Source organism: Antechinus flavipes, chromosome 5 (assembly GCF_016432865.1).
Source record: "Antechinus flavipes isolate AdamAnt ecotype Samford, QLD, Australia chromosome 5, AdamAnt_v2, whole genome shotgun sequence".
In the NCBI taxonomy this organism is placed as follows: domain Eukaryota; kingdom Metazoa; phylum Chordata; class Mammalia; order Dasyuromorphia; family Dasyuridae; genus Antechinus; species Antechinus flavipes.
Genome location: NC_067402.1, coordinates 113,624,814 through 113,641,044, shown reverse-complemented (window position 1 = coordinate 113,641,044; position 16,231 = coordinate 113,624,814). Strand labels below are relative to the sequence as shown.

Genomic DNA, 16,231 nt, shown 5'->3' with positions numbered 1-16,231 from the left:
TGAAACAGGGATGTGTGGGAATCTGGTATGTCTGGGTGGTTTTTAATGGTGTGTCTCTTGAAGAGCTCATATGTCTGGGTTGTGAACTCCCTGAAGACTGGACACAGAACATTGAAAGTGTGAGTGATCAATAATGGCCCTGGCCAAGAAGTCACAGCACCCTGGCCATTAGAAGCTGTGGAACCCTGACAAGTATGGGTTTGTGTATATCAATCCACAACAAACAGTTGTGTACCTACAACTGTTTCAGTGGTGGAAGCTATTGACGTGACTATTGATTCCAGAAATTTAAAGTGGCCACTGAAGAAATTAAAAAGCAGAATTCATGTCTTCAGACTCAAATTCATGTTTCTTTTGTTTATTGTACTATAGCTTTTATAACTATATTCATTTACAAGTTTCATCAGAAAGGTTATCTACCTCAAAGTGAGGGGACTCCCGAAATCAGAAATCTTTCACATGAACAACACCATTCACCTTCCTGCAGTGATTGAGGGAGTTCTCCTGCTCTCAGAAATCACAGATTTAGTTTCTCTCTCTTATTTTCATTAATGAGGCTGGGCTATAAGGAACAATAGTTACTCTTTCACAGGGTTATTATGAAAGTGGAATGAAATAATATTTCTAAAGCACTTAGCACAGTGCCGTGCACAAAGTAGGTATCCCACTCCTGCCTCCCCCATTTTTTCTGCTTTGACCAATGCCATACATTTGAGAGGCAGCTGGCCAGAGTTAAAGGTGATAAACTGTAACCATGGAATAATATGAGGATAACTAGCTAACATGAAAACTAAGTCTGAACTTGGATTTTTTTAAAGTTGTAAACCAAATATGGCAAACCTCATCATTGGTAGAAGCCAGAATTCCTCACTATTATCAGACTTGAAAACAGCTGGAGTACTAAACTCATTTATTAAGATGAGCACTTGAAGCATGGTCGGGATCTAGGTTATAACAACATCTTGAGTTTTTGAGAGGATATAATAGTATTTTTGGCCACAGCAAGCTCTATGTGTGACAACCTTTGAGCACATTAGAACCAGGCAGGGAATATCTTGCAAGTGGTCTATAAAAACTAGGTTACAAATATATCAATATAGGCAATTCATTTTCTTCCTGTTTGCTTCAAAGATTGCCCATGAAATCTGTTGTAGGTTGTAGGAGGCCTTTTTGGTATAGGATGATCCCACTGCTAACCAGATGGGCTACTTTCTGACAGACCACTTGGATGATAGTGCCATTGATATACTTTACTCTGAATTATTTTAAATACATAAGAAGGAGAAATTGAAAACACTTCCTAGCAAAGAGAAAAAGCTACAGAAGTATCCCTTGCCACATGGGATATGGTGGAAATAACACTAGACTTAGGATTTGAGAGACTTGGCTTGCTAATTATATGGCCATAGGTGAGTTATTCTGATGAGGTTAGTGGCATTCAGAGAGTTGTTAAAATCCCCTTCTAGTTGGTGCAGGTTTTTCACAAAAGACTTCATGAAACCATGAATTATTAATTGGCAAAAATGAAAGTTTATTGTTGGACAAAGAGCCAATTTTGCTAAGAGACTGTTTCTATAGTGGCAAAGTCCTATTAGGGAAATGGAGTCTGGCACTGAGAAGAGAATGCCTTCTGAGCTGGTAAAGGATCTTTGCAGGCAGCTATGTCAAGGAGAAAGAGAGGTTCCTTGGCATGGCATGTTCCTGATTTTGGGCCCCTACAAGGAATGAATTTGAGAAAACCTGTTATATGGGCAGCTCTTGGTGGGAGTCTGGGACAGCCTGAGCTGATCAGACCAGGATTTCTCAATATAATGAGAATTTGGAATTTCAAAAAGATGAATGGGAGTTGATTTGCCCTTGAATAGTGTTGCTGTTCTCATCCTGGGAGGATGGACACCGTCTCTAGACACTTTGGAGCCTGGGAGATCCTGATCTCTCAGATCAAAAAGGGTACACAATTTAATTTTAAAGGGAACAGTTTCACTAAAGGGAAGAGTTTCCCTTTCCCTTCAATTCTACCTTGATTTTCTTATTTGCAAAATGAACTTGGACTATTAGCTTCACACTGTTATGAGAAAGTGTTTGGTAACATTTTGTGGAGATGTGTATTTGGGTTATGATTTGATTTCCATTTCACAGTTCAGCACTGGGAAAGGAGATGGACCCGCCATTTGGCTGAATCATGGACTTCACTCCCAGGAATGGATCACCCATGCTACAGGAATATGGATAGCCAGAAAGGTCATGTCTCCTTCTGTATACTAGACATTTTTGTGCAAGTAGGATTATGTAGGAGTGATGATTTGGTTTCTGTATCAGGAAAGACATGCTGGACTGAACATGCCCCACTGACAAAGTAGGAAGTTACTGGAACAAAATATGTTCTTGAATGACAAAATGTATTACTGATGGTGTACAACCTGGTAGCTGATCAACGTTCATTCTGCTCTTAGGGACCCTGCTGCAACAGGATCAGCCCCAGGCAAAATTATAAAGCAGGCAAAGGTTGACTTCAGTGGTCTCTTCATAGCTGTCCCCTAATCTTTTTGGGCACTCAGTGCTCTCATTGACTCTCCAGCCTCCTCAGATAGAAACCTGTTTCCAGCTAGCTGTCTCATTGGAAAATGACAAATGAAATAGGAGAGACTGCCAAATAACGATTTCTCATCTTATCCGAGAGATTTTTGCATTTTAACTGAGTATAGACTGGTAGTGGAAATTCAGGTATTAATGAGAGATGGATATGAAGAAAATAATTTGGGATAGGTTTGCTTTCTTGGAACTGCCTTTCAATCTTATAACCTACAGGTCAGGTAGGTTCTCTGTGGTGATATTATAGAAAAGGAAGTTCCTTGTTCATACCACAGTAGGCTAGAAAATGTTATCTCCCTTTGTCCTACAACCAAAAGTCCTTCAACCAGATGTGAACTGGAAGCTGATCCTATCTATATTCCTAGGAACAAATTCAGGGGATTTGCATGCTACAATTAGCACACTAGACCCAGAGTCAGGAAGACCTGAATTGAAATCCAAATCAGAAGTAGTATCTACCTCTCAGGGTTGTTGTCAAGACCAAATAAAGTAATATTATAAAATGCTTAAAATTTTTAAAATGCTATACAAATACTAGCTAAGCATCATTGTATTATCTGGGTTAAATTTATTTCACCTCAGGTTCTCAATTCCCTTTTCTGCAAAAAGAGATTGAATTAGGTACCTTAGAACAGAGGTTCTTAACCTTAAGTCTGTGAACTTGTTTTTAAAAATATTTTGAAAACTGTATTTCAATAGAACTGGTTTTCTTTGTAATGTTATACATTTCACTTTATGCATTTTAAAGTATTATTCAGAAAAGTGGGTGGTAGGCTTGGACTAAACTTTATGTCCATGAAACAAAAGGTTAAGAATCCCTGCCTTAACATTTCATAATTCTGTGAAATGTCATCCAAGTGACTGATGTCTTATTAATGAGATTTTGCTTGGAGCTGTCTCTCTGAAGGTAGGCATGTGGTGACAGTTAATGGAGCACTACTCAAAGTAATTGACCTTGGGCTAAAAGTCAGAGAATGCCGGGTCAGCACAGCTGATGGTGGTTTTCTCTCTGCTTAGATTGCCTCTGACTTTTCTGAGAATAAGCCAACCATCACCTCCATCTTGAATAAAATGGATATCTTCCTAATGCCAGTGGCTAATCCTGATGGATATGCTTATTCTTATACCACAGTGAGTAACAACAAATGGAGTGGATTGGGGAGTCAAGAGCCTTGGTTGTACAGAGAAATGCTTGTGGGAGGCATTGTAGCACAGCAGAAGGAGCAGAGGATTTGAAGTCTTAGTAATCAGTGAAAATTGGCCATACTATTAGGCATTCTCTTGGGATCAGTCAGTGGACCACAGCTAGGTTCGAAAAGAGTCCAAAAGAGCCTTCAGTTTGAGGTACCACATTTCAGGAAGGGCAATGACATATAGAGAATTCAGAGCCTAGTAGTAACCAGAGTGGAGAAGGGACTGAACACCACTCTGAATGAGGATCATTGGAAAGGACTGACAATTATAGATTCTTAGCCTGAGAAGTGGGGAATAATGGCTGTTTCTAAGTATTTTGAAATGCTGGTATGTGGGATTGGAGTTACATTTGCTCTGTCTGACCTCAGGGCAGAGAGACAGATTTAAGCTCAATATAAAGAGAAAATTTAAGGACAGCATCCATTTGGAGCTGTCCAAAAGCAGCACTGCCAGCTTTGGGAAGTATTAAGAGCCTTTCACTGCTATTTTTTGGTGAGATTGTAGGATAGATTCCTGTTCAGGTATAGATTAGACTATTGTAGGTGGCCTTGGAAGTCCATCCCTTCCAATTTTATAATTCTGGGCGATTGTGATCTCTCAAGTCCTTTCTATCTCTGAGAATCTGTGGGCAATATATAGATCATGATGATTAATACTTTGCATCTGGCTGTTCTTTCTTGGGTGTGTTTTCCAGGATCGCTTCTGGAGGAAGAATAGATCCCCTATTCCTGGAAGTATATGTGAAGGAGTTGACCTAAGCAGGAACTGGGATGTAGCCTTCTCTAGTAAGACATAATCTTTAAATATTTTGTCATATTGTATGTTTTTATGTCATCTATAGTAACACTTAGCACAAGACCAGTAAACAGTAAGTGCTTAATAAGTGCTTATGTCTTATTGAAATGCTTATTGATTTCCCAAAACATTTTTCTTCTTCCTTCTCCCAGAGAGGCAGCCTTTTTTTTTTTTTTTTTTCTGAGGCAACTGGGGTTAAGTGATTGCCCCAAGTCACACAGCTAGGAAATGTGTTTGAGACCAGATTTGAACTCAGGTTCTCCTGTTTTCAGAGCTAATGCTCTATCCAGTGTGCCACCTAGCTGCCCCGAGAATCATTCTTTCTAACAACAAATTAAAAAAAGAGAAGAGTAGAAACATTTATTAATAACCTACTATGTGCTAGGCACTGTGCTAAGCGTTTTATCTGGTTAGGTAACTGGATCACATAGTAGGTGCTTCCTTCTTACTTTTTGTCAGATTCTTTGGTGACTAACCTGCTGAAGATGAACTTTTCCTAACTTAGGCTATTTCTGGGCTGTATTTGAAACCTTCCTAGCCTAGTATAGGATCTGCTTTTGTGAATCCATGGTTCCATTTACATCATGGTGAAGCATTGAAATAGTTTTAATATAAATTATAACTTGCAAGTACAAGACAAGCTTCTCAATACTTTCCCATATGATTTCTAGTCAGATTATTATACCTAAACCCAAGCTGAATTTATGGTTAAAGAGAGCAAAATTTTGGGGTGAGCCAAAAGGGCTTATGGCAATGTAGAAGGAGAATTACTACTAAAAATTTCCTTATATTTACTATGTACGTACTATATTTCCATAGCAGAATAGAGGTCCCTTGAAGGCAAGAGGCTGCTCCAATTTAGTTATTTTCTTCCCAGCACCTTGTACTATGCCTTAGACAGCATGGTATTTAGTAAATGTGTCTAGAATTTAATTGAATTAAATAGATTTGTCTTTCCAGAATCTGGTAGAGTCTGTTTTCTTATTGATGTTTGTTCTTGGCTTGGTTCCTGTCACAGTGGGCAGTCACGATCCTTGTTCTTCATTTTACCATGGGTCCAATCCTCATTCAGAAGTAGAAGTGAAATCCATCGCAAATTTCATCAAAAACCATGGGAATTTCAAAAGCTTCATTGATTTCCACAGCTCAGCACAGCTCCTGATGTATCCTTATGGTTACACAAAAAACAAGTGCCCTGACTGTGATGAACTGGTAAGTGTCACTTTTCCCTGTCTTAGACACACAGGAAACTTTAAAACCATCAGTTACAGTTGACTTGCTAATCTTTATAGTGAAGGAAATTTTCCACAATGGGAGTTCCTAATACCAATGAAACTGCAAATTCAGCACAAAAATTAAATTGAGAGAGACAAAGGGGAGAGGGAAAGAATGAGGGGGAGGAGAAAGGGAATGAGAAAAAGAGAGACAGACAGACAGACAGACAGACAGACAAAAGCAGAGGCAGAGACAGAGGCAGAGAGAGAATCAGATTGCCTATATAGTCATAGGAATTCTTTAAAATCTTTATTTTTTATTTTAAGGCCTAATATATTTTAAAATACATGGCTTATTAAAAACTTTATTTTCTGCATTAGTATAATAAAGTAAATGTGCTTAGTAATAATAAATCAACCAATAAACATTTATTAAGCACTCATTATATGTCAGGCACTGTGCTAAGAGCTAAGGATACAAGAAGAGGCAAAAGACAGTCTCTACTGTCATTGAATGTAAAATCTAATGGGTAATTATTCTCATTTACATCTTTATAATTTTAATTTAATTTATATTTACATTATAATATAATTTAGAAATAATTTTATAATATGACAATTTATATTTACATCATTTTATTTGTTATATTTAATTGTATTTAATTGATATTTTATTTAATTTATGTTCGTTACAATATAAAATTATAATCTATAAAAATTTTATAATATAATTTATATCTATCTTATTATTTGTCATATTTAATTGTATGTAATTTTAATTTATTTTACATTTAAATATATTAGCTCTTAGATATCCTTCTCAGTCTCTGATTATCCCCGTTCCTTCTCCTATTGCTATAGATGGGTTTCCCATGTCCTTCACAAATTGTTATTGCCCCAAACCTCTCATAATTGAGGCTATAGTTGATAAAAATTCTTATGTTTCTATGTCTTTTCCCACATTTCTCTTTCATTTTCTTTTCTCTGAGTCTGATCTAGAGAGGACATAGCATACAAATACTTCTGCCTTCATCTTGTGACAAACAGCCCTGGCCAGGTTATTTCTATTTGAAGAAACTACCTTGACCTTCCCTGCCTCTCACCTAGATCAAGTTCCCATGAATTATTAGAACTAGAAGAGACTTTAGATACCAGTTAGTCCATAAAAATGGAGGGGAGAAATAACTTTCAAAGTTATCCAACTAAGTGGCCAAGCAAGACATTTTACCTACTTCTTCTTTTTCTAAGTTAGTCAAGCATTTATTTAGTGCCTACTGGATGCCAGGTAGGAGTACCTAGGTGGCTCAATGGATAAACCCTGGGCCTGGAGTCAGAAACACCTGAGTTAAAATCCAGCTTCAAACACTTACTAGCTCTGTGACTTTGGCAATCTACTTACACTCTATTTCTCTTAATCCACTGGAGAGGGAAATGGCAAACATTCCAGTAACTTTGCCAAGAAAATCACTTGGTCCATGGTCCAAGGGGTCAGAAAAAGTAGGACATAACTGAACAACAAATGGAATTTAACTGGGATACCAGGAAAAAAAGGCAATCTCTCTTCTCAAGGGATTTTAATGGAAGAGAAAACATAAAAACCAGTTAGAAACCTGATAAATCAGAGAAAATCAAGAGAGGAAGCAACAGCATTTCAGGTGTTTGGGGAAGACTTCTGCTAGATGGTCAGATTTTAGCTGGGGTATGAAGGGAACCAGAAGGCAGAGATAAGGAGGGAAAACATTCCAGGCATGGAAGCAAATCCAGAGTGCTGAGATGGAGTGTCTGTTGTAAGAAACAGCAAGTCCTCCCTTGCCATGATGCTCTGTACCTTACCTACCATGCCTTCTGATTCTTTTCACTAATATTAATCACTACCATTAATGTAGAAGAGTCTCAGTGTTGAGAAATTACATAAATTATCTCAAGTAAGTTCTCACATCACAACCTTGCAATATAGGTATTATTATATTATTATTTGAAAGATTTTCAGAATAAAATTTTAAAGAAATTGAAGATTTAAAGATTTTAAGAATAAGATTTCAGAGATATCATTTTAAAAATGAGGAAGCTGAAGTGCAGAAAGTATAAAGAGGAATCGTAGCAATAATGGCTTATGTTTATATAACACTTACTGTGTGACAGACGCTGTGCTAAGTGCTTTATGTTTATTACCTCATCGGAATATCACAAAACCCCTGGGATTTAGGTACTATTACTACCCCCTTTTACAAAAGAAGAAACCACCAAACAGAAGTTAAGGGACTTGCCTCAGTAGTCTCACACACATACTGAATTTCTGAGGCAGGATTAAAATTCTGACCCTGAGTCCAATGCTATTTACTGGAGATCAGATAGGGATAGGAGTGTGTTTAGAATGTGACCTGAATCAGTTTAAAATGCAATTCAAGAATATTATTGAAATAATAAAAATATAATACAACACAGATAATGTTCATTTGAGGTTTTCTCAGGCAATATATGTAGTCTTCAGGAATCCATTCCCATCTGAAATTGACACCACTGTACAGGTGCACTTAGCTCATCAGCTGGGCATTAGTTAATAGAGCCGGGGGCATCTGTTGCTCCAATGGGACCAGAAGCTGCAGAGAAAGAGGGAAATAAAACAAATTTGAGCAGCATGAATATGTCCTTTGTTTCCAGGAGGATCATTATTTCTCACTTTGCTCTTGTTCTCTCCTTCTAGGGCAAGCTTGCAAGAGATGCAGCAAGAGCCCCAAACTCCTTGTTTGGCACCAACTATCAAGTGGGATCTGTCTTCGAAACTCTATGTAAGTTCTTGTCTCATTTATTTTGTAATTTGGAAAGTTCTTTGAGACATTAATGGAAATGCAGCAGACACTGGAAATTAGACATTTTCCGTTTGCCCACCAAAGCCAAGGAGGAGGGCATCTTAGGCTGGCCTGACTTTTAAATTATTTATTTTGATGTTTTTGATAGTAACATGATTATATTAATTATTAATCTTGTATCATTAGATTATTGTTATTTTTATTATTATTCTTACAGTGCTTTATACTTTACAAATTATTTTCCTTATGACAACCCTAAGAAGGTGATTATAATCATCCCCATTATATAGATGAGGAAATTGATCAAAATTCATTGGCTTAGCAGCTAAGAGTCCAAATCTCCTGAATCCAAGCCCAAAGCTCTTTCTATTACATTGTCCCACCATTATGATGGAGCCTTTCCTGGAGATTTCAGAACTCACATTACAGGGTTATTTTTTGTTTCTACAGCAAGATCCAGCCCACTGGTACCAATAACATGGATTGTGGGTTCTCTGGGTCTTTGATTCTATCCCTGTTATAACTATAAGCAATTACTATTTACAGATTGTCTGCTGGGGTGAATCTCTTACACGCTCTCAGAAGAGAAGAAGTATTAATCTTATTTTCAGGGGCAAAGGCCCCAATGAGGCCTTTAAGGAGTTGGAAGGGTGCTTCATCTCCTATCCAGAAACCCTTCTTAGCAGCCAAAGCAAGACAATGAGAGAGCTGGGATAGATGACAGGCTGAATCCACTGGAGAGAGCCAGTCTTGGGCAGGTGTGGAGGTCGTAGGCAAGATGTAGGGACTGAGAGGACTGAGGACCCTGTTTTCCAGAATCCATCCTTGCCCTTAAAGGTCAATTCTTTCAATGACCCTTTTAATAATATCACTTTGGAGGTTTATAGTCAGAGACTCCGTAATAGGGGAGAGAAATTTTCTTCATTTTAGTTTTCATTGTGGTATCACTTCTTAGTAAATGACCCATTGTTATAAGATATATAAAGCATTTTGTAAATTCTTAGGCACTACCTCAATTCTGGTGTCACTTTTCATTCTCTAATCCATTCTGCATCTGGGGCCAGACTGATTTTTTAAAATACTGATTTGATTTGTAGAGATGATATGGTATTAAGGAAGGAGCCCTGTATATATACATATATATATATATATAGATATAGATATATATAGATATAGATATAGATATGTATGTCTATATCTATCTATCTATCTAAAATGTTTTAGAATTACACACATTTTTTGAGTTGGAAAGTTGAAATATTCTTCCATTTCCTACCCTTATTTTTCTCATTCTTCTTCCTTTTCTTTGTTTTTGTTGACTTAGGTTCCCTATATCACCTAGGCTAGAAGTTCAGGAGTCTATTCATAGGCCTAATCCCGTTTATAATTGGCATATGAGTACTTTGTTTTTTATCTTTTTATCCCTCTTCCTGACCATTGGTCCAAGTTCCTATATATTATACCACCTACTTACCCAGTCTACTTGCCCCATGTTAATTGCTCCTGTGGACCACCATGATCTCTTCTAACCTCCTCCCAGTATGTTAGTTGCCATTCACTGGGATTATCACTGCTTGCTTCTTGGACCTTTTCTCTTCCATTTGAACTTACTGCTTCTAATCTCTGTGTGCTAGAAAATCAGACAACTCCTAATCCAAACTTCTTAATAGATTCTAAAACAAGGATTCTTAATCTAGGGTCTGTGGACATCCAAGGGGTATGTGGATAGATTTCAGAAAGTCTATGAACTAGATCATAATTTAAAAAATATTTTAATAGCTGTGTTCAATGGAATCAGTTTCCTTTATAGTTATATATATTTTATTACATGATTTTTTTCTTTCTTTCTTTTTTTGCAAGTCAATTGGGTCACACAGCTAGTAAGTGTGAAGTTTCTGAGTCTGGATTTGAACTCAGATCCTCCTGGGCCCATGTTCTGTCCACTGTGCCACCTAGTTGCTTCTATTAAATGATTTTTTTTTTTTGCTGGTGCAATTGGGGTTAAGTGACTTGCCCAGGGTCACACAGCCAGGAATTGTTAAGTGTCTGAGGTCAGATTTGAACTCAGGTCCTTGACTTCAGGGCTGGTGCTCTATCCACTGAGCCACCTAGCTGTCCCAAATGATTTTTTAAAAAACATTAATTTGACAAAGGGTTCAAACTCTTTAGGAGATTGCCAAAGAAATCCATGGCACAAAAGCCTAGAATGAGGAGGATGCAAAGCCTCTATTTTTTGGGTGTTGCATGAGCTTTACTGAAATGAGTGTGGGTAACTCAGCAACCTCTTTTGCTTGCTTTCTAATTCTTAACTGTGTTTTAGATAGATAAAACTGCTATAGAAGTGACCTCAGGAAAGGGAGGTGTCCTTGAACAATGTTGATCAGCAGTCTAACACAACACAGCTCTGTTATAGCCATCTAGAAATTCAGGAGACACAATCCCCCAGCAAGTTTATAAGGGAAAAAGAAACCAGTTAGTACCAGTAGTGGAAAACCATATTCAGCAGCTTTGTGACCACAGGCAAGGGATTTCAACACTCTGAACTTCAGTTTCCTTTTCTGTAAAATGGGGATATTAAGATCTGTATCACCTACCTCCCAGACACAGATGAGGCAATCATGTAAAATGCTTGGTGTAAAGATGGAAGTTAATTAAAACATTTATTTTGCTTTATGTCATAGTCAAGTAGAAAATAGGTGCTTTTTGACAGCTTATGTCAAGAGGGAACTATATGTCTGCAAAAGTGCTCAATGTTTTTGTTGGTACCTGATGTGGCAATGGAAAAATGAGAGTAAGAGCAATAGAAACAACAACTGATATTTTCAAAGTAAGTTAAAAATAATACTTTATTACAGGAAGTCCCAAAAATCTTACAGCAGTTTTAAGCTTATTAAAACTTATTCAACTTAATAAGGCTTAAATTTCACCAAGACTCTGGGGACAGCCTGTTTATGAGCTCCTTCAGTCTTATTATTGATATGACTACAGAGATCATTTAACTTCTCTAGCTTCTGTTCCATTGTAAAGTGAGTCCATACCTGTGACAATCCTGTGACAGGGGGTACTATATTTGTTATTCTCCCCATTGTACTGATGGTGATACTGAGGCTCAGAGAAGTTAATTGTTTTGATCACATTCAATCCCCCTCCCTCTCCCCCCCCTCCCGTATTTCGCATTTAAAAGCATGCTTAGATGCATCATCCTGGAGGCCTCTCTTGCTCCTTCCTGCTCTAGAGAGGAGTGAGCAGAAGTAGATCCTGTCCCCTATTGTCTCATGAGGACAGAAGCAGCTTCTCTCTAGCCTCATTAAGTTGGAAGCAGGTTGGTCCAGTGGAAAGAGTGCTGGGTTTGAAATCAGAAGATTTGGGTTCATATTCTGACTGGTTTCTTTTGGTGGCCATATCCAAATCCCTTCATCTCTCTGACTTACAATTCTTTGTAAGAATTACAATTCTTATTTCAAATGGAAGCAGATAGAGGGAAATTGAGTTAGATCACACCAGAAGTTCTTTCCAGTTCGAAATCTACATCGCTTTGTCCTGCTAGTGATCAGGCAGCAAATAAGTACCCAAAAAACAGAGAGAGGGAGAGATTAAAACCTGTTACTTTTTCAATCTCTGAGCTCGAGTTCTCTTGGAACAATAAAATGTTAATCATTAGGTATTAGCATTAGCTCAAGGGCTCTCAGGGATTAGCTGGTCCAAAGATTCTTCATCTACTTTGTGTCATGGGCCCTTCCTGTAGTCTGGGGAATCCTATGGATCTCTTCTCAGAAAAATGCTTTTAAGTGAATGAAATAAAACAAGTAGGATTACAAAAGAAACCAGTGAAATATACAATATTACAGGATATGATTCTATATATGACATAATAAGATGTGATATCCAATCCAACATAAGCTAACAAAATATAACATAAAATAATATAATGCATAATATAACAATATAATATATAATGTGATATAATAAATATAAAATAAATATAATATACTATGTGATATAACTATAACATGATTTGAAATAATATAATATAATATAGTATAATATAACTTGATATGATATGATATAACATACAATTTAATATAAAGTTTAACATGACATGGCAATATAACATAGTGTAATATAATATAATATGATATGACATAATGTAATAACATATCACATACATAATGGGGCAGCTAGGTGGTATAGTGGATAGAGTACAGGGTATAGAGTGTTCCTGACTCCTCTTCCTGAGTTCAAATATGGCCTTAGACACTTGGTTGTGTGGTCCTGTTACTTACCCTTTTTGCCTCAATTCCTTCATCTGTAAAATAAACTGGAGAAGGAAATGGCAAACCATCTAAAGTCTTTGCCAAGTAAATCCTTCATGGGTTCATGAAGAGTCAGACATGACTGAAAAAATGACTGAATAATAACTGAATTATACATAATATGTTTCATTATTCTTGTATGAATACATTAGAGTTAGATGTAATGTAGAACTATAGCTAAATATAATTATTGAAATATTTCAATAAAATAGGCTCAAAAACCCCAAGTGAAGAGCTCCTGAGTTAGACTAACCCCTTTATTTTTCATATGAGGAAATTGGGCTTCCCAAAAGTAAATTAATCTGGTCAGGGTCACACAGCTGGTTATTTTTCACTTCAATATTGCAATAGGAGACAGACTGTTTTCAGTATGGTCGAGATGATTTTCAAACACAGTGTAAGGTCCCTAGTAAAATCAGACAGCAGACAGGGAAGGTTTCTGACCTATGTGCATTTTGATCTTGAATGAGACTTGTACCTATCAATGATTTCCTTTTCAAAAAAATTACAGACTTTATCAGTGGCAGCAGCACAGACTGGGCTTATGAAAATGGAATTAAATACGTGTTCACTTTTGAGCTGCAAGACACTGGCAAATATGGCTTCCTTCTGCCACCTGAGCAGATCCTCCCCGTTGCCCAGGAGACCTGGCTGGCCCTAGAAGTGATCATGGTGTATGTTAAGGACCACCTCTACTAAAGAACCGCCTCTGATGCTGAAGATAGAAGGATATGCTTAGGAAACTGCTGCTTGTACTCGTGGTCTTGTTGTCTGTCATCTATTCATCCATGAGTTCTATCAGATGATGTCGTCAAGGCATAATATTATTATGTTCTATATTGTGATATGACCACTGGTTATCCCAGAATATTAGGGTGAATGCTTCATATGGCCTCCCTCCCAAATGAACACCCGGCACGGATATTTTGTCTATTAATACATTCAGTCCCTTTTTGGAGCCTTTTTATATTTTCAGCCTCTACCTTTTTGTGGTCCATTTTCTTTTTTTTCTAATAAGGATTTAATATCAAAGATATATAAATTATTTACCTATATATACATACATACATATATACATATACATATGTTTTCTCCTTGACCTCCCAATATCTGTAATATATAAATTATATGTATATACATAAATATGAGAGAGAGAGTGCTCATCACCCTTCACCAAACATATCTTCTCTCATAGTACCATTTATCAATGGAATGCTCTCCCCCCTCCAAAGTAAGGTCTCTTTTCCTTTTCCTCTCTTTCTTTCTTTCTTTCTTTCTTTCTTTCTTTCTTTCTTTCTTTCTTTCTTTCTTTCTTTCTTTCTTTCTTTCTTTCTTTCTTTCTTTCTTTCTTTCTTTTATATATATATAGCTTTTTATTTACAAGTTATATGCATGGGTCAATTTTACAGCATTGACAATTGCCAAACCTTTTGTTCCAATTTTTCCCCTCCTTCTCCCCCCCCTTCCCCCCTCCCATGGCAGGTGACCAATACATGTTAAATATGTTAAAGTAGAAATTAAATACAATATAAGTATACATGTCCTAACAGTTATTTTGCTGTACAAAAAGAATCGGACTTTGAAATAGTGTACTATTAGCCTGTGAAGGAAATAAAAAATGCAGGCGGACAAAAATATAGGGATTGGGAGTTCTATGTAGTGGTTCATAGTCATCTCCCAGAATTCTTTCGCTGATTCAATTCATTAGTGCCCTACTGGAACTGATTTGGTTTATCTCATTGCTGGAGATGGCCACGTCCATCAGAATTGATCATCATATAGTATTGTTGTTGAAGTATATAATAATGATCTGGTCCTGCTCATTTCACTTAGCATATGGCCCATTTTCTAAAGTTGCCCCTGGGGTTTATTGTTTTGCTCAGGGGGTGGTTTTCTGTGTGGAATTTCTCTCCACTAATGTAGAAATTGAGTATACAGATTCTAGATATCTGAATTATTTCTGATCGCCTCATCCTTTTACTTTGCCTCATTGTATCCTCACAGTATCCTTGTCTTCACATTTTGATTCTGGCCTCGGACCTTTGGCCATCTCTGAGTAACCCCCTCTCTTTCATCTTTCCTTCTATCTGGGCATACATGTTCTATATTCCCTCCTCCTAAATTCTCCTTCTTTCTTGCTTTTTCTCCTCCTCCTTTCTCACTCTCTACCCCTTTTGCTCTCTCTTTCTCCTCTCCCTCCTCTTTGTATTTTTCTCCTTCCTTTCTTCTTTCTCATTGTTGGGGTCCTCAGCTAGTGCAGATGTACTGACACCAGCTGGAGTCTGAGCACTTACCCACAATTTTCATCGCCTCTATGACTTTCAGATGTCTCCAGATATGACAGAATTGTCAGACACCACTAATGCAGTTAGAGAAGCTTTATTGCTTGGTTGCATCATCTTGTCCTTTCTTCCTTTCTTTCCCTTTGCTGTCCTGTACTTATACCCCTCTTATCTGCCCTTGCCAAAGTGTCCCAGCAACAAGTATGTTTATAGCTTGTGTATCCAGCAGCCCAACTCCTGAGATGGTGGGGGCTATCTCGATTTGGTGCGTGCTTGATCCCTGTCCTGATGTGTCTACGGGGTATGCCCTGGACCTCTAGCCAGCTAGGCAGAACATAACACCTGAGACCTCAACATCTATTCTCAAGAGTGTGCTGACCGAGATTCATAGACCACAAGGGTCAGGTTTGCACAAGACTTGTCTTTGCACAGACTTGTTGCCTATGCAAATGGGGCATTGTGTGCAAAGTACACAATGAAAGGTCACAAGATTAATGCAGACTCTTATTATTCTGTTCTCTAGCACTCTTGTTGCTAAGTACCTTAGCATCTCTCCCTTTTTGTTTTCTATGAAGGGGGTACCAGTCAGCTACCAGTCCTGCAAGGGACTGTCTTAAGAGAGAGAGAAAGCATTGAAAAATACAAGGTAAAAGCAAAGGCAATACAATTAAAAAGAAAGCGATTAACAGTAAAATATGAGACAACCATGAGGGTATTGGCAGTATGTTGATATATCCAATCAATAAGGTCACGAGAAGCATCGTTAGGTAGGCTGAAATTTTTTGCTAATACGTTAATATCAGCAACAAGCTTTGCTAATTCTTGGATTTGATTAGAGCAAGTCCACGACACAGCCATTTCAGTCTTCTCTTCTGCTCTTTCTTTTCTGCTGACTGGCATGTCCTGGTCCTCCTTTTCCGCCTCCTTTTGCTTTTCTTCTTGTTCTGAAGGTCCCAGGAATCACATGGAGCAGGTTGGCACCCACTGTCTGGCTTCAATGGGACCTGGAATGATATACGCATACCCTCTCC

At 37.6% G+C, this 16,231-nt stretch overlaps 1 protein-coding gene across 1 annotated transcript in view; it reads left to right on the top strand.

The window, feature by feature from the left end:
* LOC127564487 (carboxypeptidase A4-like) overlaps positions 1 to 13,960 on the top strand; it is a 30,048-nt gene extending 16,088 nt beyond the window's left edge. Inside the window, exons 6-11 of the mRNA XM_052001047.1 lie at positions 2,140 to 2,241; positions 3,610 to 3,723; positions 4,481 to 4,571; positions 5,600 to 5,793; positions 8,500 to 8,584; positions 13,430 to 13,960. Of these exons, the coding sequence (XP_051857007.1) occupies positions 2,140 to 2,241; positions 3,610 to 3,723; positions 4,481 to 4,571; positions 5,600 to 5,793; positions 8,500 to 8,584; positions 13,430 to 13,617 (774 nt within the window). The 3' untranslated portion in view covers positions 13,618 to 13,960. The remainder of the gene's footprint in view (positions 1 to 2,139; positions 2,242 to 3,609; positions 3,724 to 4,480; positions 4,572 to 5,599; positions 5,794 to 8,499; positions 8,585 to 13,429) is intronic.
* Positions 13,961 to 16,231: the final 2,271 nt, after the last annotated feature.